Source organism: Hyaena hyaena, unplaced genomic scaffold (genome assembly GCF_003009895.1).
Source record: "Hyaena hyaena isolate Hyena2069 unplaced genomic scaffold, ASM300989v1 scaffold_75, whole genome shotgun sequence".
NCBI lineage: Eukaryota > Metazoa > Chordata > Mammalia > Carnivora > Hyaenidae > Hyaena > Hyaena hyaena.
The window spans coordinates 1,499,875-1,522,626 of record NW_024080707.1 but is presented as its reverse complement, the minus strand read 5'-3'; the positions used below and the strand labels follow the sequence as shown (position 1 = coordinate 1,522,626).

The window sequence follows — 22,752 nt, the reverse complement described above, 5'->3', positions numbered from 1 at the left end:
TCCTAACAAAGCAGAACTGATCAGCTATCACGTGTCACCCGCAGAGCTGGGTTCTGTTTCAGGAGCCCAAGAGTCCCTGCCCCCTTGCCCTTAACTTCTTCGTGCCATGTCCTCTCGCATTCTTTTTATCTCAAGAGTAACTTTCCCATCCACAGAGGAGGTGACTAAAATAGGGTACAAATGCCAAGTAGCTATAACGAGTGAAAACCAGACAATTTTATATCCAGTGGATTAAATTATTATAGAAGTCAATTTGGAGTCTGAAAAATTGGTACATATTAAAAAAAACATCAAGAATAAGAGTGATAAATATCAGCTGGCAAAGTTCAGTGAGGCTCCCGGTCACCGTCCCTTACTAGGTTCCACTCCTGCAGTGATCGCGTTGATGCAAAAGCAAGCACTGGGCGACGCTTACCCACTTTCCATCCTCTGGCTGCACCTGCTGTTGACACACTGGTGAAGGGCGTCTTGCAGGCCAGGGTCAATAGCTGTGTACGTTACCGGTTCCTGGTGGACCTCGCAGCTTGGGTTTCTATGCAGGAGCAAGTCTGGAGGTTAGGGCCAATACCACTCACATTCTAAACTCACCGTGCCTCCGGCCCCTGACTGCGTCAGGCAGATCTGGGTTCGAACCCTGGCCACCTATATGTAACTAGATGAAACCCTGGGCCCATTACTTAACCACTCTGAGCTTCAATCTGTTCATCTTTATGTACAATACAAACAATATATGTATAAAAAAGGAAATCATAAATATTCAACAAAACGGGACTGTATACAATCAGGAGTGAATGTTACCTCCCCTGACTCACCACTCTCCATCTTACTTGTCAGAGGTGACCACTATTGACAGTTTAATGAGGGTCCCTTTAGACATTTTCTCTATGCCTAAACAAACATTTACCAGTGTATCAGTACACACAGGATTCTTTCATTTAAGTTCTAGAGAAGGGACTTTCCCCAATTTATTTAGCTGTAGTCTGAAAATGTGTTGCTAATATAAATAATGCTATACTATGTGTAAGCATGGGTATGTATGAAAGGTACCTACAGATTTACCACAAGGTTAATTTGAAAACCAGTGACTCAATGTGCATAAAGTACCTGACACATGGCAGACACTGACTTCTTGTAACAATCCCCTACTTTATATGTAGGGAGCACATATACTTTCAACATTTTCACAGCATTTAAATTTAAACCTGAAAGAAGACTTCATTGGAAGGCTTGAAATCTGGCTCAGGGAACAGTTACCTAATCAGAATGAATCACTTCTTATACCACAACCCAAAAGAAATTTATAAGTGAGGCTCCCAGTGTGCATGTATATGTATATGCCACATACATGTATGTATATGTATATTTTACCGGTTCTCTGCATTGGTGAGGTTGCCAGTGCACTCATTGACCTCTAGAGGGCACTCACAGGGACATTCACATTCATTTTGTTCCATTCTGAAAGGCAAAAGGGAAAATACTATGCAGAGGGTCAGTAACAAACTATATACTACACATGAACAAGAAGTAAAATTAAAATGTTTTTGCACTAGTTAAAAGGGTGAGTTAAAAGGAAGCTATGACCAAAGGGTTAAAACTATGAGTGGCCTCCATCCATTACTCTTTGGACAAGGATGCTGTAAACCACGCAGCTGGCAATGCCTCTGCAACCAGGACTTTTCTTTTCTCCACGACACACCCCTGTGCTTTCTGTTTTGCAGGTGCCACTTCAAAATGACTGGCACCAGTTAGGATATTTAACAGTGGAGTAAACGGAGAACCTGACCCAAGGCATTTTTACCGGTGACAGTTGAGACAGAGCCGATCCACCATACTACAAGCACAGAAGGCCAGAGAGTCGCAGGTTTCGTTGACAATGCCAACAAACGCATTGGTTCCCGGGATCCTCGCCAGTCTGTACTTAGAACAGTGGCTGCCGTGCACAAGGTTCGTCAAATCTCCCTGGAGACGATGGAGGGGTCAGAAGTGACAGACAACAATGCAAAGTGTCAGCCCTATTGTGGTGAAAACAACCCTTCAACCATCTGTTGAAAACAGCGTACAATAAAATTTTCTTTTTTTTTTTTTTATTTATTTATTGTTTAATTTACATCCAAGTTAGTTAGCATAGGGTACAACAATGATTTCGGGAGTAGATTCCTTAACGCCCCTTAACCATTTAGCCCATCCCCCATCCCATAAGAGTCTCTTATGTTTTGTCCTCCTCCCTGTTTTTATATTATTTTTGCTTCCCCTCCCTTATTAAAATTTTATTTCTGGGGCGCCTGGGTGGCTCAGTCAGTTGGGTGTCCGACTTCGGCTCAGGTCATGATCTCACGGTTCGTGGGTTCGAGCCCCATGTCGGGCTCTGTGCTGACAGCTAGCTCAGAGCCTGGAGCCTGTTTCAGATTCTGTGTCTCCCTCTCTCTCTAAATCTCCCCTGCTCATGCTGCTCTCTCTCTCTCTGAGAAATAAATAAAACATTAAAAAAATTTTTTAAATTTTATTTCTGACTACAAAACATATAGTTACTGTTGAAAGGGAGAAAAATAATTTTTTCTTTGTTTAAAGTTTATTTATTTTGAGAGATAGCGAGTGAGAGAGCGGGCCTGAGCAGTGGAGAGGCACAGAGAGCAAGAGAGAGAGAATCCCAAGCAGCTCCCCCCACGCCCCCCACCACCCCATCAGCACAGAGCCTGATGCAAGGCTCCATCTCATGAACCAGGAGATCGTGACTTGAGCAGAAATCAAGAATTGGGCATTTGACTGACTGAGCCACCCAGGTGCCCTTACACAGAATATTTAAATGACTAAAGCAAGCAACGCTTTCTTCATTCTATACCAAGAAAACATGATAGCCAGCTTCGTCTACCATTTGGAAAACCAAAGACTCACAAGCAGCATGGTGAAGTTAAGTAGGCTCATTTCTTTCCGCATGTGTGTCCAATGGAGTAGGTCAACTATGAAATCCCATGCTTGTTTCTGTGCCAGTCATCCCTTCCATGTGCAGGGTGAGGATAAGCCTGCATGGATTTGTGGCACTGAATGGATTCTTAGGGGTCTGGATGGATTTTCCAGTGCCTGGAAGATGCCCGCCTCTGCTCTCTAAGCAATAATACAGGCTTCTCATCCCGTTAGCTCCAATGCCCAGAAATGCTCCAGTTCCGTTTTGGAATAACTTGAGTCGTTAAGAAATTATTCTAATTCATATTCCACTAAAATTTGCATTTCTGAAAAATTCCTCCCAGAGTATGCTGGCTTTGTCTGCCAAAGACTCAGGAAATCATCATACAAACGGTAGAAGACACACAGAGTAAATCAGATTTCCATATAACATCCTTACCTGGCAGCTTCCTTCTGATTATACTCAAGTGTGTCAACGTCTGCTTTGAAAAGAGTATTCCTTAGAAGGGCGTGAAGTCTAAACAGAGTAATAATGACTTCCTTTGCTTTGAATACACTATCCTGTTATATATTCACTTTTTAAACTCTTCTATTACCCAATTTCCCAATTTTTTTTGGAGTAGGATTTTTTCTTTTTTTAAAAAATGCTTATTTAGAGAGAGAGAGAGAGAGAGAGAGAGAGAGAGAGAGAGAGAAAGGGAGACAGAGCGGGGATGTGTGAGCATAGGAGGGGCAGAGAGAGAGAATCCCAAGTAGGCTCCATGCTGTCACTGAGAAGCCTGATGCAGGGCTTTATCTCATGAACCATGAGATTGTGACCTGAGCTGAAGTCAAGAGTCAGATGCTTCAGCCTCTGAGCAAACCCAGGGGCCCTGAGAGGAGGATTTTCAATTGGCCAATACATCTTTAACAGTTTTAATGATACATTTAATGATATAAATAACTCTTCTAAATAAAAAGCTTACTTCTTGTTGAGTAACTTTTTGAACATCAGTTCCGTCATTACCCTGGAGTTTTCCTAGCTAAGATTATTTACAAATTAATAAGAATATTCTTAAGATCTTTGTTTTCTCTTCAGATCTTTAACCTTATCTAGCTAAGTGTGCAGTTATCTCAAATCAAATACTTAAGAGTATTCTAAGCCACCAAAAAAGAAATTATTTTTGGATGATCTACACGAAAGCTCCCATCTAACTGTGTGGATGACCAAGAAATGACCTGATTCGGAATTTAAGGAGGCTGCATGATCTCCAGAAGACAGGAAGAGGGGGACACAAGGCACCACGCATATTTACATAAGACTGTGGGAAGGGACCTCAGCAGACATTTCAAAAGGTTTCAACGGGGTGAGTCTTTAAACAAACAAAACCAGAACAAAATACCAAGTGTGAGACCTTAAAACATTCACTGCTCCCCTCTGGGCTCTACAGCCCACAACGGTCAGGCTGGCAAGCTGGACTAAGGTCCTGTCCTCTCATTCTAGAATTCTCAGGCAATGAAAGAGCCACGGATACTGTTCAGGTATTAACTATTATTTCATTTCATATTCCACAGTGGGAGTGGACGGGAGGACGTAAGGGATCCACTTACCACAAGGCTGGTGTTGAATTTATAAAACCTTTGGACTGTTCGGTCACTGAAGCTGTTGCACAGGTTTTTCTTTACAAAGTTGGGGTGGTTCAGGATATCATTTGCTACCAACGGCTCCTAACAAGGCCAAGGGGACAGAAAACACAGGCCATGTAATCAGTGAGGCACAGGCTGTGGGGGCACTGAGCTACCAGCTTTGCAACAAGTTACCTTGTGGGTAATATGCTGCTGTTCCACAGGGGCATGTCCTTTGGGGTCAATGAGGGTTGGATGTGCCACCAGATAACCCCGGTCTTCCATTATGAAGCACCTGTGCCAAAATAAGGGGCATCCTTCAGTCATATGAGCAGTTTTTCCACACTTTCAGAGAGCACTTATCTTGCTAGCCTTGAAACAAATTGCGTTTATCTAAGTAAACAGTCCCTGAAACAAATTCACTGAAGGCAGGCTGGCAAGCAGGTAGACAGATACATTCTTTTTTTTTTTTTTTTTAAGTTTATTTATTTTGAGAGAGAGAGATTGAGCGGGACAGGGGCAGAGAGAGAGGGAGAATCCTAAGAGGCTCCACATCATCAGCACAGAGCCCGAAGTGGGGCTCTAACCCAAGAATTGCGAGATCATGACCTGAGCTGAAGTTCGACATTTACCCAACTGAGCCACCCAGGCGCCCCAACAGATACATTATTCTCGAAGTGGTAGATTACCTGGTATTCAGTTACAGTAAGAAAGTTACCCCTGACTCCCAGGCCACCTACAGAGTTCATACAGAATGTTTCTACTTAGTCCAAGATAGACTCAAAAATCTTTTGTAAGGATATGTAAGGAGCAAGTTCATTCTTTCTTCAGAGACTCTGAAGGAAGTGGCCTTGACTATTTATGGGCACAGTGTTTAAGCAAGTCATACGATTTCTTCCTTTCACGTTAAATGTACATAAAATACAACCTGCAGGGACATACAAAAATATATTTGATGGAAATGCTAAGTGACGCTGAATTGCTCTAATCAAGGCTACGTGCTTCTCTATTTTACTCTGCATTTGTTCTAACAGTTTGCTATGAATCTTGCATTCCCCATTAAGGGCCAATGTGGAATTTAGCAGTGATGTGAAGCATGGACCATGAGAGTGAAATAAGAAAGCTATTTTTAAACGTGGCCTGCATTAAATCAAGGGAATACCCTTGCTTTGATGAGACATGTTCTTTTGAAATTAGGAGGTGAAGGCTTTCTTTAGTTCCACGAGCCTCTTTCTGGGGAAATGTAAAAGGGAAAAATCTAAGTGTCTGAAATTCCCACAAAGACTTTGGCTTAATAACTAAGTTAACATCAAAAGTACCGTCTGGTCTTTCTAGCACTCAAGCTATGGGAAACGTCTAATTATGGACTAAGAGAAACAAGAGCTTTCGGGGAATTCTGTGCCACAGTGTTTCTCCTTGTTATGAGATCAATCTGTCTAAATCATAAATGGCATGCATTTCAGAAAACTAAAAGAACAAAAACCTTCCTAACAGAACACCCAGGCCATGGACTCCATTTCTGGTCTTGACCATGACAATGTGGATGCCATCCAGCTAGAGATATCTGACATCACTTTCTTTGTATTTTGCAGCTAGACAGCACATGGTGTCCCCGAAGGGCTTACCTTATTTTGTTGCCACCATCTTGGTTACAGACTGGTAGTAGGTCCATCAGAACCTTGTAGAAGTATCTAAGTGTGAAGTCAATCCCCATCACAGCCACAGTATGCCCGGAAGACAGCTGGGTACTTCACGTGAAAAAGATCAGTGAGAGCAAGAGGCATGTCTTATTCAAAGGAAAGCAATGTTCCATCACAAGGACACTGTATGGTATTAGAAATATATGCCTACTGTCCCTCCACATTTTTTATCTCTATAAAAACGATCAACTAAATGACTGATTTAGTATAACATGGGGTTTTGATAAGAGAAAAACTTAAGGATAAAGGTAGAACTTTCTAATAAGATGAGCCCCAAATCCAGTGAGGCTAGCCCTGACTTTAGACGTTCAGACAGTGACCGGACTATTCTTTCGTAAGAATAGGAGGCTGGGAGGAAGAGGCGTCAGGTGGGAGGTTGGAAACGGTACCATCATGGTTCCTCCCAACAAGGAACCTTTAGACAAGGAACCTGAGTGATCCCTTTAATTACTGCCCTCATTTTATAGATATGGAAAGGGAGATCTCATGAAAGGTAACTGACCTGACTAGCATAAGGTCAGACAAAACTCCGTAAAAAAAAAAAAAAAAAAAAAAAAAAAAAAAAACTAGTCCTCATTTTCTTTCTTTAACACAAAGTTGGGCTCTGTTCCAAACACAGCTCGGGTTCTAGAACAAAACTCACCTGGTTCATAGGCCAGTTCCTCGAATCTAAAATGTTACTCTCAGAAAGATGAGCACCAAAGAGGAAACGCTGGGTTGTAGCACATGATGCTTGCTAACCCTTTAACTCAGGAATTGAGCAGATCTGGAGTCAAATCCTGGCCCTCTTGGTTTTGAGGATCTCTGTGATTCCTGGGAGGCTACCTAACCTCTCTAAGACCCAGTTTTCTTATGTGAAAATGAGGATAGTCCTACCTACCTCGTAAGGGCTTAAGTGAGACAGTGTGTTTACAGTGCCTAGCAAGCTGCCCAATCTGTCCAAAATACCCAATAAAAAGAAGTTACTCTAAAGAAAACCAATCAGAGCTTGAAGCTCGGGCCTGGACAGAAAGTGAACTTAGTATTCTTCTGGAGAAATGCTAGCTATTTAAGAAGCATGGACTTCTCACCTGGAACCTAGTTTCTTTCTAATCTGTGGTCATGGGCTGTTGGAGGGGTTTGGGTTACTTGGCCAATGAGCTCCGGCACCTTTGTGGCTGGGAATTTGCAGGGTTTACCGAACTTGGGACACTACAGGGGCCTACCATTATCCTCCGCCAGCTCGACTTCTTTGTAAAAGAAAAATGGTGTTGTTATGGACAAAAATCTTAGAAGTTGTAAATGGAAAGCTCAGAAGAAACTTTTCAAAGTAAAATCATCTTTTGGAAAATTCAAAGCCTGGGAGTGAAATCAGCTTTGTTATGTAGATAACTGTCACCTTTCTGGTTACTGTCAACATTGATTCTAACTCACATCGCCTCCAACTGTCCCCCGAGAAAACCACTAGCAAAACGGACAATGAAATTTGTCAGAGCCTTGCTGTCACAACAGTGTTTGGCATGAGATGGAGGAGAACATGTTGGATTATCTGAGAGGCTATTGCCTCTTTAAGGGCCTGGAGTATTGTTACTGAAGTAACTCAAATTCTACCACAGGGAGAAGTCCAACACTCAGTTGCCTCACATGGGGTTTATGTTTTGTAGCAAATCATGTTTGACTGAAGTATCAGTCAAAAGAAGTTTAAACCTCTCTTACTTTTCCAAGAAAGAGTGAGGAATCTAAACAATAGGCACCATTATGATAATATTTACTGAGTGTTCAGCATTTATAGGCACTCTGGTGGGCGTGTGAATACATCATTTCAATTACTTCTCACAAAAACTTTATGAAGCATTATCATTTCCAGATAACTGAAGCGTGGAAACAAAGTATTTGGCCAAAGCCACACAGTGAATAACTAGAAGAATGGAGAGCTCAGTGTCTTCAGCTTCAGAGCATATGCTCCCAACCAGTGGGTTAATACTAGTACTGCCTCCTTGGAGATGCATGACATTCAAGAGTTTCTAAGCAATTTCACATGGCCTACTCAGTTTCCTGTGACGATATCAGGAAGGAATTACAGTTCCCATTGTATAAATGAAAAATTAAGCTGAGAATGGCTAAAAGACTTAAAAAGATTGACCACCTTTTTTTTAATGACATAGAGACCAGTATGCGATTCTGGCTTGTTCTACAATCCTACAGCTAAGTGAAAAACACAACTCGGATTTTTCTGGGACAAGTTGATTTTGTCTCTAAACTTCCCCTATATAACAGCTATCGGCTCCGATATGATCAACATGCTGAAGGACAAGCATGCATGTTGCCCATGTTAAGTCTAGTATTCATATTTTTACCTGCATTTCGAAAATGTACAGTTACCATAGCAACACATAAAGAACGCCATAGGAAAATCAAACCAAGCCTACATTTCAAGGTACAAAGGACCATGCTGCTTGCAGCACTTCCATGAGATTTTCACAGCCAAAGACTCACCTGACCAGTCCCTTAATCCCCGACTATACTTCACCATCTCTGTGAGCATGATCATTCTCCAAAGAATGCACACTTAGATTCTCAGGCCGCTAATAATGTTCATGGAAGAATCCCAGTGCAGTTACTATGAGTAACCAGTAAGTGAACATTGAGTTAGAAAAACCTCTCCCCAAATTATCGGCCAAACCATTTCTGAAAACCAAGCCTGAAGGAGATTGCTTCCTGGCTAACTGAATACCAGCTTAACTTCTCTTTTTTGACCTACTAAAATGCCAGAAGTTTGAAGCAGAAACAGCAGGACTTTAAAAAGTAACTGTCATTTATTTGGGACTCCATATGGTCAAGTACAGTGCTAAACAGTTCAGTCGTCATCTGTAGTTCCCATTACAGTTCAACACAGGCATTATTACCCGCTTCGTAAATGAGGCTTTGAGAACTCATGGAACGTAGTAATAATGCAAGTATCTAACATTTATTGAGGCCTTACCATGTGCCAGGCACCATTCTAAGAGCTTCACATGTATTATTTCACGTTATCCCTAATCATTTGAGTTAGGCCTTAATATCCTTTTTATTTTTAAAATCTTTTTTAACATTTATTTATTTGGAGAGAGAAAGTGTGAGTGGGAGAGGGGCAGAGAGGGAGGGAAGACAGAGAATCCTAAGTAGGCTCCACAAAGTCAGTGCAGAGCCTGAGGTGGGGCTCCAACTCATGATCGTGAGATCATGACCTGAACAGAAACCAAGAGTCAGACGCTTAACTGACTGAGCCACCCAAGCACCCCAACCTTAATACCCTTTTAAAAAATATATTTACTGAGAGAGAGAGAGAGAAGGAGAGAGAGAGAGAGAGAGAGAAAGAGAGAGAGAGAGAGAGAGAGAGAGAGAGAGAGAATCCCAAGCAGGCTCCAAAACAGGACTTGATTCACAACCATGAGAGCACAACCTGAGCTAAAATCAAGAGTCTGATGTTTACCCATCCAAGCCACCCAGGCTACCCTATTCCTCTCTCAGAGATGAGGGGACCAAGGCAAAAGGACCTTGTTTATAGTCACAGAAGTAGCAAATGGCAAATACATGTTTCCAGAGTGGAATCACATCTTAGGAGGAGGTTAGGTTCTCAAGTTGGCCCATGAGACCAAAATCACTGGAAATCACTTGAATAAAGTACATCCATTAAAGCTACAGTTGCTTTAGTTAAAGAGAACCAGAAGTGGTAGTTGCCCTGCATTCTCAACTATGAGGAGTTAAAAATACACAGCTTTGAGTAACAAAAGCATGCTCAGCTAAGGAAGAAGTGCAAATGATCAAGTCCAGGGGACTGCATATTGATCAAAGCAAGAGCAGATACTCATTCCTGGAAAACACTCTCAGTGAGTGACTGGTGGACCGGATTTAAACGGCCACCAAACACACAGAGAATACTGTAGAGAAGGAAGAGATAATGGCACTTAATAACACGCAGCAGGTGGTGGAGCCCCATGGAACAGATACCAAGTAAGACACACACAGGCTGTCATTCTCTTCCTTCCACCCCCACCCCCAACATCTGAAGCCCAGTGCTGGCCCATTGTCACTGTCATCAAAGACTAAGGTGATTGCTGTCTCCTCAAACAACCTTGTTTACTTTGTCCCAACTGATTAGAATATATGAGAGAGACGTCAAGTCTCACTATTCAGACAATAGTAGGGTGTGCCTGACGGGTGGTCTGTTAATGAAAACATGGAAAAGTTCTGTTCTAAACGAGTGTTTACTTGTTTATATGTGACAGAGCCAAACAGGTACCAGGCCCTGCAAAACAATCACTGGCTGGTGGCAGGGCCCTGCTTTCCATGGAGACACAGGTCATGATCTTGAAATTCCAGCACAGTACTGCTTCCCAATTCTTGCTCCCAATGAACTTGCGTTAGAAGAATTCTCCTGAATGTCAATCATTTGATATATAATGAGCACCAGTGGAAAGCATAAAGTTAAGCAAGAAAAATCTGTCTCCCATAAATTTTAAGGCATCATTACAGTCAAAATACAGGCTTTCTTGGTTGCTAGGGAAAAACATCTATTTGTATAATGAAGGGATTAAGACAATGTATGTGACCTGCCTTTTTACCCAATGTTTTACTGACATTTGTCACTTGAACACTGAAACCTCAAAAGCCTGTAACACAAAGCACCCGAAATGTATTTACAGTGATGCTGACATTTAATAGCATTCTTGGAAAGTCAATTTTCAAAATGCATTTTTATTTTCAAGAGACAGTATAAGGACAAAGTAACAATAACAAACTCCTATATAATTCTAAGAAGTTAGACCAAAATAAAAGAGATCATAAAATTGGGCTCTTGATACATCTTTTTTTTCCTTCACTCAACATGCTCCTTTGCTTCGGAAAATACTCTCTGGTAATAGCTGTCAGGGTCTTGTTGGGAATTCTTCAATTGGTTAAGACTGGTATTTCTACAAAATGCCCTATTGCATCTATCTTTTTCTTCTTCATAAGCATCTTCATAATAGGACTGAGAGCTTTCCACTGATTCAATCCCAAGAAGACTTTGTGAGTTGGGTATTGTCCCCATTTTACAGATGACAAGAGGAAGGCCAGGCAATCCCAGATGACACAGCTAGAGAAGACCTTCAAATCCCAGACTGCTCGCATCAAAGGTCATGCTTTTACCACTAATCTTTGGTTGTCTACTCTACTTCCAAATCTTCTAAATATTCTTGAAGTGTTTAAAAAAATGAATAAAATGTTAATTGAAATATTACCTGGATGAATGGATTGTGTGACTGATGGTTACTACATAACCAGCTCCACCAACATCCAAATAAGGGCCAGTCAGAGAAATCAAACCTGGGTTAGCCACTGCATGGAGGTACCTAATGGAGACAAGGGAAAGTCATGTTGTTTTTATGGTAGGAAAAACTACTCTGTAAATTTCAAACAAAGGTGAACTTGCAACTTTAAAAAGTATTTGTTATAAATTGTGCCTACGTTACATTAAAATTCAGAAGGATTCCTATCTTTTATGCCTGACTGTAGCAATACAAGGTCAAGAAAATCTGAAATTCTTTTGTAAAAGACGCTGAACTCAGTATACATTTGCACTTAAAAAAATTTTTTTTAATGTTTTTATTTATTTCTGAGAGAGAGAGAGAGAGACAGCATGAGCACGGGAAGGTCAGAGAGAGAGGGAGACACAGAATCTGAAGCAGGCTCCAGGCTCTGAGCTGTCAGCACAGAGCCCGATGCGGGGCTTGAACCCACGAACTGTGGAGATCATGACCTGAGCCAAAGTCGGGTGCTCAACCGACCGAGCCACCCAGGTGCCCCAACATCTGCACTTTTAATAAGAGCAATAGTATAGATGTTTCAGAGCCTAATAGAAAATGAAATTAATAAATAAAGTAGAAACAAACACAACCGGGTACATAAAGCTGCCCCGTGGATTGGTATGGGTAGTAAAATTAACAGCTGACTCATGCATAATTCAGTTACTAAGCAGCAGAAGACCAGAAATTCTGTTTTTATGTGCAAGGTACCCTCCTGCTATACCATCTGACTAGGTTTTCTTTCTGAAAACCTGAGTAAAAAATAAAGCCAGGTCAAAGAAAAAGTTTCTGAATTTACATATGTTCATTTTTCATAGATCATATATGAGCTGTAATGTGATGCCGTGATCATGTTCAGACATTAAACATCCCCACTACAGGCATATTACATGCAAGGTAAGACTCAAACAAAATATCCAAAGGAATAGAAATGGCCAAGTATAAAATGTTTCAGTCTCAAAATTTCAATGAAGAGATGAAAACATTGTAGACAGAGGAAACCCACAAATCTGTTGTTAATACTGCATTAAAAAAAAAAGATTCAAAAACGTGTTTTCACTGCCATAAAAGTATCTTCTTTAATGTGACTGCTTGAAGTTGCTTTATTGTATATACTTATCATGTCCCTCCAGGATTTGGGGGGAACCTTTGATAATGGAAGCCCCTAAAACTCACCATTGTCTCCTAGTAGGATCAAATGCTTTGTCCATGAGGGAACCAGGATAAATTCTGAGGACGCCATTGGGCGTTGCTATGTAACGGCGGACAATGTACGTGTTCAGGCTACTCATTTCCATTTGTGTCATCCATTCATCTGTGACGTGGCTGGTGGCCATTACTTCATTCCTGACAGAGAACTGGGAAACAAAGGAAGACATGGCAGGGATCCTTTAAGACTCACATGAAAGGAGAGTGGGCTGCTAGCAGGGCTTCCCAAAGCTCTCTTGCAGAGAAGCCAAGCCCAATTACTTCTTAAAAATCTTTCCACAGCAGATGGATACAGCCAAACTTGGTGAAAACAAAAGCTCACTGAAACACAGTCAGTGGATGTGTGATTTACTCAATTGTTCATCCCAGTGAGGCTTTCTGCATTTAAGAGGAAAGATCCTATAGTGAAGCATTACACACACACACACACACACACACACACACACACACACACACACACACGAGCTAAATCTCTGCTCTTTAAACTTATCTCAACAGACCATAGGGGCACTTTACTTCTTTCCCCTGGGAAAAGTGGGGCTGGGAAAGTTTCACTGATCTCTAAATCACACTCCCCTACCTAGAAAGCCCCTAGTGCATCTAAGGCCTGAAAGAGATTCTTCATCTGGCCCACAGGGCTTCTTAATCCCTCAGAAGGGTCATCGCCGACCAGCCTCCCAGGGGCCACATGCTGTCTTTCTGGCTCTCCAGCAGAGAGGCACAGATCCAGAGCTGGGCTTCCCACTTCAAAGGTTCACGGACAGTGCCCCCTCCCAGGCTGTGGAGGGGGTACAGCACTCACTTTGAGCCCCGGGTTAGCAATGAGGCGGGTGTTGTCACTGAGATAGGCCGTGTAGTGTTCCACCATTCGCTTTGTCTCCGGCTGGCTGAGGTGCTCGTATGGGGAGGAGAAGCTGCCAGCAGACAGCATGACGGTTGGACTTTCTGAAAGAGAAGCAAACAAAGCCAGTTCTGAGAAAGGAAACTTCATCTCAGGCCCAAACAAAAGCATCGCTAAGGCTCTGCCAGTCTGTTAGCCATGGTGGCTTAAAGTCTTCCATAAGGAGAGCAAAGAACCCAACACTAGAAGGAGCTAAGAAGGAAAAACTCCCTTCAGGGAGTTTACAATCATGAGTGAACCAGAAGAGATGCATGTACAAAATAGATACAAGTGCCTAAAATGCAAATACTCAAAATCCTTTAGGCCTACATACAGTATCTCACACTTAATTAGGATGAAGGAGCCACATAGCACATGGAGCCAGACTGGGTCGAGTCTCGGCTCCTCCATTTCCTGGCCATGTGATGTTGGGTAAGTTGTAACGTATGTGATGCTTTTGTCATCGGCAAAGTAGGAAATTAGAGCACCAATATATCAGTGAATTGCTGTAGAGCAAAGGAGTGGATAAATGTAAATAAAGCATGTAGAATGGTGCCAGAGCACGTGACAAATGCATTGTGAGTGTAAACTACTACTGTCAATATTAGTACTAATATTCCAAAGGAAGGAAAACTGGAATAGCGGAGTCAGCGCAAAAATCAAAAAGATTATTTGCACAGACAGGGACAGCCAAAGTTGGCATAAGCAAAAGTTTATAGACTGGTTACTGCATATATACAGTTAAATTATTGGTCCTAACAAGAAAACCCAGTTTGACCTATTTAAGCCCCAAATCCTCACAGTGAATTACATTCTGAAACAAAAATGTACATTTCTGTGAAATTTCTCACTGTTCGATTTTTAGAAGCTTTAGGAAAGCACCATCATGTGTCCAATCTCACTTAAATCTGTAGGTCATTTTCCATTCTTTTTGTTAGTTCTCTCTCATGGTGTCTTGTTTCCTTGTGGTCTGGCTACCTCTGGTTGTGCAGGACATGGTACTTAAAGACAAATTTCTGGAAAGAGTTGAATTCTAAGAGGACGAGGGAGTCCTTCCTCCAGAGAGGACTGCTGTTTGACTCTGCCAGGTACCAAACCCCAAGATGAGGCAGGGAGGGTAGATGAAGACAGTTCTCAGTAAGATGACGGGGTACCGGTCTATGTGCTGCATTAGGGGACTTTGATATGCAACTAGCCCATGACTAGTTAATGTGTGAGGTTCCTTAGACCACTCAGGTGATAGGAATCAAGTCAAGGGCTTCTTTAGTTTCAATTCACACTTACCCTGAAGATGGAGGGTAACAGGGGAGGGGCATAGAGAGTGAGAGACACAGAATCTGAAGCAGGCTCCAGGACTGGAGCTGTCAGGACAGAGCCTGATGCGGGGCTAGAACTCACAAACCGAGATCACGACCTGAACCGAAGTCGGATGCTTAACTGACGAAGCCACCCAGATGTTCTGCTACAGCACAGTTTAATTTCACAGTTGTTTCTCCTGGATTGGTAAATAGGTGCATTGTAAATGTGGCTTTAACATTGCCTTTCTTCTCCGGGTTCTTCTACTCTTCTAGACTTGGGTCCAATTTGTATCATGTTAGTTCTTTGATATTTTTCAGGAAGATCTTCTTTTTTTTCTTTCAAGCTGCTATCCATTTTTGGTTGTCCTCAGTAGGGCAGGTCAGAAGTATGTAGTCTGCCATTATCAGAAGATACTATTTCCAGTAATGCCATGTCTGATTTAATTCTCATGACACCACCACTGGATACCCTGGGAGACTAGTGTTATATTCCTATTGAGGAGAAGTAAACCAAAAGCTTAAAATGGTAAGTTTGCCTAGAGTTGTGCTGTGGATTCACTGGGCTCATGGGGTCTTTTGGGCACAGATGGGCCAGAGAGGGAGGACTGTCCCTGAACTCAAAGAACTAGGACCTAGCTGGAGAGACCAGATTTTTTTTTTTTTTAAAAAGGAAAACAACAAAATAAGAATTACACAATAATATGAAAAACACCACAGTGCTTCAGGGACAAGAGTATGCCCAAAGGTTAACAGGAGAGACACTCTGAGAGTGGGCCTTTCTTAAAGTGACAGTGACTGGGTATGTGTGCAAAGGCTGACGCACTAATGCGGATTGAGGGAGGAAAAAAAGACACAGGCCCCAAAGCTGTTCATTTAGGAGGTAGACACACAAAGGTACGCACATACATGCATGCGCAACTGCACTAGATGATGTACACTTAAAAATTCCCTCTTTGTGTACCCAGAAAGACAACGGCCCTCCTTCAGCCCTCTTGATGGGGGCTCTGACATATATTTAACACTTGGCCTCAAAATCCCCATCATCAATGAAATTAGATGGGAGCCAGTTACTTGCCATGGTATCCCTTCTTTTCTACTCCCTTTTCATTATATTTTAATTATCATGCTTCATTTGCATCACCAACTGTTACTAAACTGCCCTCGATGACCCCTCCACACTGTCCCGAGGAGGTTGTACTGCCAAGGTGAAGGTGGATGGTACGGTGGAAAGACTGCCCAGTGAAAATCAAACACTGGCCTCTGGTCTGTCTGTGTGGTCTAGAATTAGTCCCTTATCCTACATAAAGTATTTGAGTTGATAAATTCTACATTCTGCAAGCATCTCTGTGAGGCAGTAGTGTCCATCTGAAATACAATGCAATCCCAAAATGTAATATAAAAAGTTCCAATAGCCACATTAAGTAAAAGCAGGTTAAGCGAATTTTACTAGCATATCTTACAAAATCCTAGATTTTGAAAACATCACTTTAACACGTAGTCAATATAAAAAATTAAGTATTTCACATTTAAAGTAAATCTCAATTTGGACTAGCAACATTTCAGGTGCTCAACAGCCACATGCGCCTAGTGGCTATCATTATTGAACGGTGTAGCTAGAAAGGATTGTGCAAAGGAAATTTAAAAAATCTAAGCGTGAGCTCTTTTTCTTATCCAGAAATACTGCTGCCCTTCAGAGTCTCAGGTTTCACAATAGTAACCTCATTTTTATCAGTATTACTGTTGAGCTCGCTCCCACAGCATTTAAGAGAATCATGCATATGCATCTCGGCCATTCTGTGAGCATTTCTTAAAAATATGAATTAAAGGGCATATATGCTCCTTTATATAAAGGCAAAGACAAAACCCTAAAGCCTAAATTAAAAGAATCGTAAAAGCCATTGTTTTTTGACTGACGTCTTCTCAAGTTGTCTACACTGCTGGAACATGCCAGAGAAGAGACCACTCAGTCTGATCTCATCACCAGGCAGAAAGCCAATAGGATGGAACTTAAAAGATGGATCCCTAACACAGGGCTCTGGTTTGGAATCTCTGAGTCTGGTGATTTCCATCCTTGATCCTCTTCCCACCTGTGACCCCTATACTCCGTATGCCAGCTGTCTAAGGAATCTGAGTCACCTTTCCGAACCCAGAGAATTTTCAACAGTGAAAAAGCGAGCGCTTGTTTTGCAGTACTAGAAATCCTGCCCAAATGCCCAGTATGTGCCTGGCGCACGGCGGCATGCAATAACAGATTTGGAACCTTGGCGTGGGAGGAGCAGGAGTCACAGTTTAGCCTTGATGCTTTCCGAGTGACCTTGGGAAAATTTCTAATTCTGATAAATCCAAATGTCTTCACCTATAAGGAGGTCCACTCAAATGATAAATGCTGATTACATGGCAAATTCCCTTTTTGCTTCCTTTGAATTATTTGCCTCTTTCCCAAGCTCCTTTGGAGACAGGGGCTGTGATAACACAGCTATGCTATATAGATACACAGGGGTGCTACACTCGGTCCCATTTACTATTTCTCCACCTCTTACTCTGTAGCCCTGTATGCCCTTATCTCCATATTTTTGTGCCGGCCTCTAAAGGACCAGACCAGTGATGGACTATCTTTGGGCTACTAAACCCTCTTTGCCTCGCATTAACAGAAAGCTGAAAGATACAAAGGGATATGAAAGTCTAGCCGCGTCTCTTCAGTCTGGGCAAACTCTGCAGTGTAATTTACACTCCAAAGCCCAGCTACAGGGTTAGGCTGAGGCTGGAACTTCACCAAAAATCCAACTCTTGCTTGCTTTCGCCTCCTTCGCTATCCCGTTTCCCTCACTTCTTCCATAGTTTCTTCATAGAGGCCATCCTTAATAAATCACCAGCTCACAAATCCTCATCTGCCGGAGAACTGGACCCAAGGTGAGGCCTCATACTGTTTCCACGTTTGTATCCCCAAACTGGCACCTGTTGCCAATCAACATCCTGGGGCTTGTTTTTGTTTTTCCCCTAATTCCAAGCAGACGTTTCTAGTGAGCTGCTATGAGTAAGCCCACAAAGGAAACTGACAAGTGCAAGGGCTTTACCTAGAGTCGCCAGCTGTTTGAAGTGAAGGCAGGCACTAGGCTGGCCCAGGAGGTCCAGCCGGTGGTACAGCAGCTTGCTGCTGGGCACGGTGTTGAGGTTCTTCAGTTGTTTGACCGGTATTTCCGGTTGTATCACCACAATACAGAGAATAAACGAAGTGTCTTGTACCTGGAAAAATCCATAAAGAATTTCTAATACAGAATACACAGGTTCCTGGGATAGTGACTTTGCCAATGTTATTTTCTGCTATCTCTGTCTCTGTCCCACACAGAAAAATATTTGATGAGTGAATGAAAGCTGTAAAGATGGAGTGGGAGAACATATCTCTGGCAAAAGGTTACATTTTCTATTTTCCTTTCTGATTGAGGGGAAATAATGTATGTAACAGGAAATCATGGAGCTAATGAGGGATTAGAAAATAGTCCCTTTGGAACAGCAACCCTATGGCCTCTTTGCTTGTTTAAGCTAACAAATACAAGTTGGAACACAGCGTGAAAATACAGCACTTACTTCTGTTTGGATTTGAAATGCATTTTAAGATATACAGTTGGTTCTGCAACGAGTATTCTGAGAACTGACTATTTCAAAAGCCAGTTATGATTTTACATGCACAGCCCTTATAGACTCTGGTTTATTCATTGTATTCCGGACTAATGCTTTCGCCTTTCCTGGTTGGAAATGAACAGGATCTCAGACTCGTGAAAAGTACAAATCCCACGGCTCCCTCACACAGCCTGCCTGACTTGTCATTTCAGACCAGAATAGGCAAATGTGTTGTAGCTTAGCCCAATTTATGGAGCTCCTATGTACAAACAGGAATACTTCCAAATTCATTTGGCTCTTAGAAATGGATGCTTATGTAAAGTTCTTGGGGAAAACGTCCACTAAATAATCCAAACCAAGGCAAGCTACTTAATTCTATTTCCTAAAACTTAAAAATACAAGACAAACTTCTGTAAGTCCATTCAAGGAGGAGACAGGCAGAATCTATTTAAAAGATGGTTTGTCAACAAATGGAAAGGGGGATAACCAGCTAAGTTAACACTGCAAGACAATGAGAAGTAACGCAGCCCAAAGGATTTATTTCATGATCGAGGAGAAATTTAAGGAGGCAGGTTAGAGTTAAGTATAATTTAGGGTTTATGAAGAGGACTACAGAACCTCTTTCAACACAGGAGAAATGTGCATCTTCCCTGGAACAGATTTCAAGTACTGCTGCCAAGGATATTCAGTTAGATTAGCAAATTTAATTATCTTCCTCCACCCACCAAATTAGAACATAATAGTGTTCTGAAGTGGCATTTCCTATTTCCCCTCTTCCCAGCGCATGGAGTCAGCCTTTGTGTCCTGGGTTACATGTTCCAAGGAACCAAAAGACAAAACAATTTTCCAGAAGGACCAGAATATAATTGTAGAATCGTGTCTATTCTATAAGAGAAAAATTAAAAGTTACCCTAAGCATCTATGCCTGGTGGCTCAGTTGGTTAAGCATCTGACTTCGGCTCAGGTCATGATTTCACAGCTCCTGAGTTCGAGCCCCACGTCGGGCTGTGCTGACAGCTCAGAGCCCGGAGCCTGCTTCAGATTCTGTGTCTCCCTCTCTCTCTCTGCCCCTCTCCCACTCACTCTGTCTCTCAAAAATAAATAAAAACATTTTAAAAAAAAGTTACCCTAAGCATCTAAAAGCAACACTTCAGCAATAGTTCCTAGCTGGAGAGGAAACCTGATTCCAATACAGGTCTTTATATCACGTTCTTAGCTGAAAAAACTGTCTTTGCATTAAGGAACCAGAATACATCTGGAAGGGCTCTCCAGGATCAGGGAGTGGGTTTTTTGTTTTTTTTTTCCACTGATTGCCCACGGGATTCATGTTTTGAAGTGAGCCATGCCTGTGTCACACAGGAACACTGTAATACCTTCTGAAGTCAGTACTTTCTTCTGTCTCAGCATGCAGTCTCCTCAAATGCTCAAAGATGGACTTGAGTTGCACAGTGACAGAGTAGTAATCTCTTAATGCTGCTAACATAATCTCTCACATTCTATTTAAATTAAGTCAGTGAAATATAATCCCTAAGTATCTGCTGTGTCTATGGATGCTAAGCAGTTCAAATAATTATTCTCAACATAAGCTGAAACTATTTGAATTACATTTAGTAGAAGAATCCATTTTATTCCTGAAGACAGGAGGAGTATATGCTCCCCTCCCCTGAAAATAACTAAAGAGAACTTAAAATTATTTGCTCTTTTTGCCAGTAACCCGGCAAGCCTCTTTAACTTCAATCTCATTATTTATTTCCTCTTATTCACCTCACAGTGATGTTGAGTTTCGGAATTCTGAGAAAACTAACACTTCTACCTGAAGTGATTACATGATTATATCTATTTGGCTACACAGAGTGACCAGAACTTCTTGATACCACTGAAGAAAAACTATCTTAAGAAGATGACATTTCTTCCCAAAATGTTAACATTGGATTTATTTACTGTGCAAGAAGGGTCTTAAAAATGCCTATATCTCCTCCTTTCTTTTAAAAAAACTATATTTCATTTTCTTAAAGATTTTATTTGTAAGTAATCCCCATACGAGTCTTGAACTCACAATCCAGAGATTAAGGATCACACATTCTATGGACTGAGACAGCCAGGTATCCTATTCTTCTTTCTTTTATAATGCCAACAAAATAAGGTAGAAAGTTTCTCAGGATGCAATGGGGCTGCTTTCATTTAGGATACACTAGTGGTACACAATCTCTGATTTCAAATACACGAGTATTTTTGAGTGGAGTATTCTGGTGTATGGCTTACCCTTTCTTTAAAAAATTTTTTTAATGTTTATTTTTGAGAGAGAGAAACAGAGCGTGAGCAGGGGGAGGGGCAGAAAGGGAGACATAGATCTGAAGCAGGCTCCAGGATCTGAGCCATCAGCACAGAGCCCAATGCGGAACTTAAACCCATGAACTGTGATTTCATGACCTGAGCTGAAGTTGGATGCTTAACTGACTGAGCCACCCAGGCACCTCATAGCTTATCCTTTCTGATATGAAAATTAGGCCATTCATTCTTATTTACAAATTATACAAAAATAAGGGCATGTGGTGCAATCATTCTCAAAAAAAATCCTGAAAATGAGCTAAGAGAAATTCAAAATAATTAGACTATCTTCAACTCTGTATTATTAAACAATAAAACACCAGTAGAGGGACACCTGGGTGGCTCAGTCAGTTAAGCACCCAACTTTGGCTCACGTCATAATCTCACAGTTCAAGGGTACGAGCCCCGCGTCGGGCTCTGTGCTGACAGCTCAGAGCCTGGAGTGTCTTCATATTCTGTCTCCCTCTCTCTCTCCCCCTCCTCAACTCTTATGCTGTCTCAATCTCTCTCTCTCAAAAATAAACAAACATTAAAAAAAATTAGGAAAAAACCCAGTAGAATTAGGCTTGTAAACTGCAAGTTTCTCAAAAGATTCCATTTATTATTTTGTTTGCTTTTACTTCCATCACAGAAATCAACATTGCCATAATGATGTTTAAAGAACAAACAAGAAGGTTGGTAGAGAGTCCTGTCTAAAGGCACGGTGGCTACTTCCAATTCCTGGCACTCCTATATCAGGCACAGACACTGGGTCAAGTTGTCTGTCTGCATCCACCATGGGGCTGGATGCTGTACGAGGGCAGAGAGGGAGCATTCCTCTTTATCCTTCTTAGCTCACAGATGTTCAGTAAGTAATTCTTAAAGAGATGACTATGTAGATCCATTTGGAGTCAATGGGTTAAACACCAGATAGCCACGTAAGGGAATTAAAAGTGGTTAAGGTCGGCGATAAAAAAGTGAAAATCCACTCTACTTTTGGCCAACTGCAGTATCAAAGTCCCCTTAATAGCACTAATTCTCTTCTGGGAAGAGGGAGTAAAGGACAATGACAAGAGTACGGTGGGCACTGTGTGCTCGAACCCCTGACTCCGAGGGCCTGCTATCTGAATGAGGCTCGTCAAAAGGATGCTGAAGGAAGTGGGGGCCACAGGCAGTCATGTCACTGTCCATCTGCCGGTGGTGAATATGAATAATCCAGATTCTAATCTGAAAGTTTCTTTGCCTTGGAGAATGTCAGCAGAGGGCATTGTTTTCATATCTTTTCTTTCTTTTTTCAAAAAATTTATCTATCTATCTATCTATCTATCTATCTATCTACCTACCTACCTACCTACCTACCTACCTACCTACCTACCTATCTATTTATTGAGAGAGATAGAGCATGCACAGGATGGGCAGAGAGAGAGAATTCCAAGCAGAGGATCCACACTGCCAGTGCAAAGACTCTGATTTAGGGCTTGAACCCACAAACCCGTGACATCATGACCTGAGCCAAAATCAAGAGTCAGATGCTTAACCAACTGAACTGCCCAGATGCCCCTCATATCTCTTTTTCAGCCTCTAACTTCCACAACCCGAGTTTAAAATGATGAAAACACACACACACACACACACACACACACACACACAAAACCTCACTGGATATAATCTAAATGTATATTGATGGGATTATTTAAAATAATTTGGCCCATCAATGCTACCCTACACAGCCACTAAACGTGCATGCACATGCCCAGAGATAGATGCCTGTGTGAACAAACATCTTGTGGAAACTGATCAAAGTGGTGACTTTGGGAGGAAGAGCAGGTCAAGGGCAGGAGAGAGGGAAGGTCAAAATTTACTTTTTACTTTATATCCTTTTACACGGCTTGACTCATTGAAACTGAACAAGGATTGCTTTCGCAAACAAA

General features: G+C 41.8%; 1 protein-coding gene across 1 annotated transcript in view; it reads right to left on the bottom strand.

Moving 5' to 3' along the window:
• CACHD1 (cache domain containing 1) overlaps positions 1-22,752 on the bottom strand; it is a 216,486-nt gene that overhangs the window by 14,711 nt on the left and 179,023 nt on the right. The window contains exons 13-22 of the mRNA XM_039233474.1: positions 17,971-18,139; positions 13,521-13,663; positions 12,686-12,867; positions 11,447-11,557; positions 6,132-6,254; positions 4,702-4,801; positions 4,492-4,608; positions 1,799-1,959; positions 1,369-1,455; positions 416-532 (exon numbers count right to left, since the gene is read on the bottom strand). Of these exons, the coding sequence (XP_039089405.1) occupies positions 416-532; positions 1,369-1,455; positions 1,799-1,959; positions 4,492-4,608; positions 4,702-4,801; positions 6,132-6,254; positions 11,447-11,557; positions 12,686-12,867; positions 13,521-13,663; positions 17,971-18,139 (1,310 nt within the window). The remainder of the gene's footprint in view (positions 1-415; positions 533-1,368; positions 1,456-1,798; positions 1,960-4,491; positions 4,609-4,701; positions 4,802-6,131; positions 6,255-11,446; positions 11,558-12,685; positions 12,868-13,520; positions 13,664-17,970; positions 18,140-22,752) is intronic.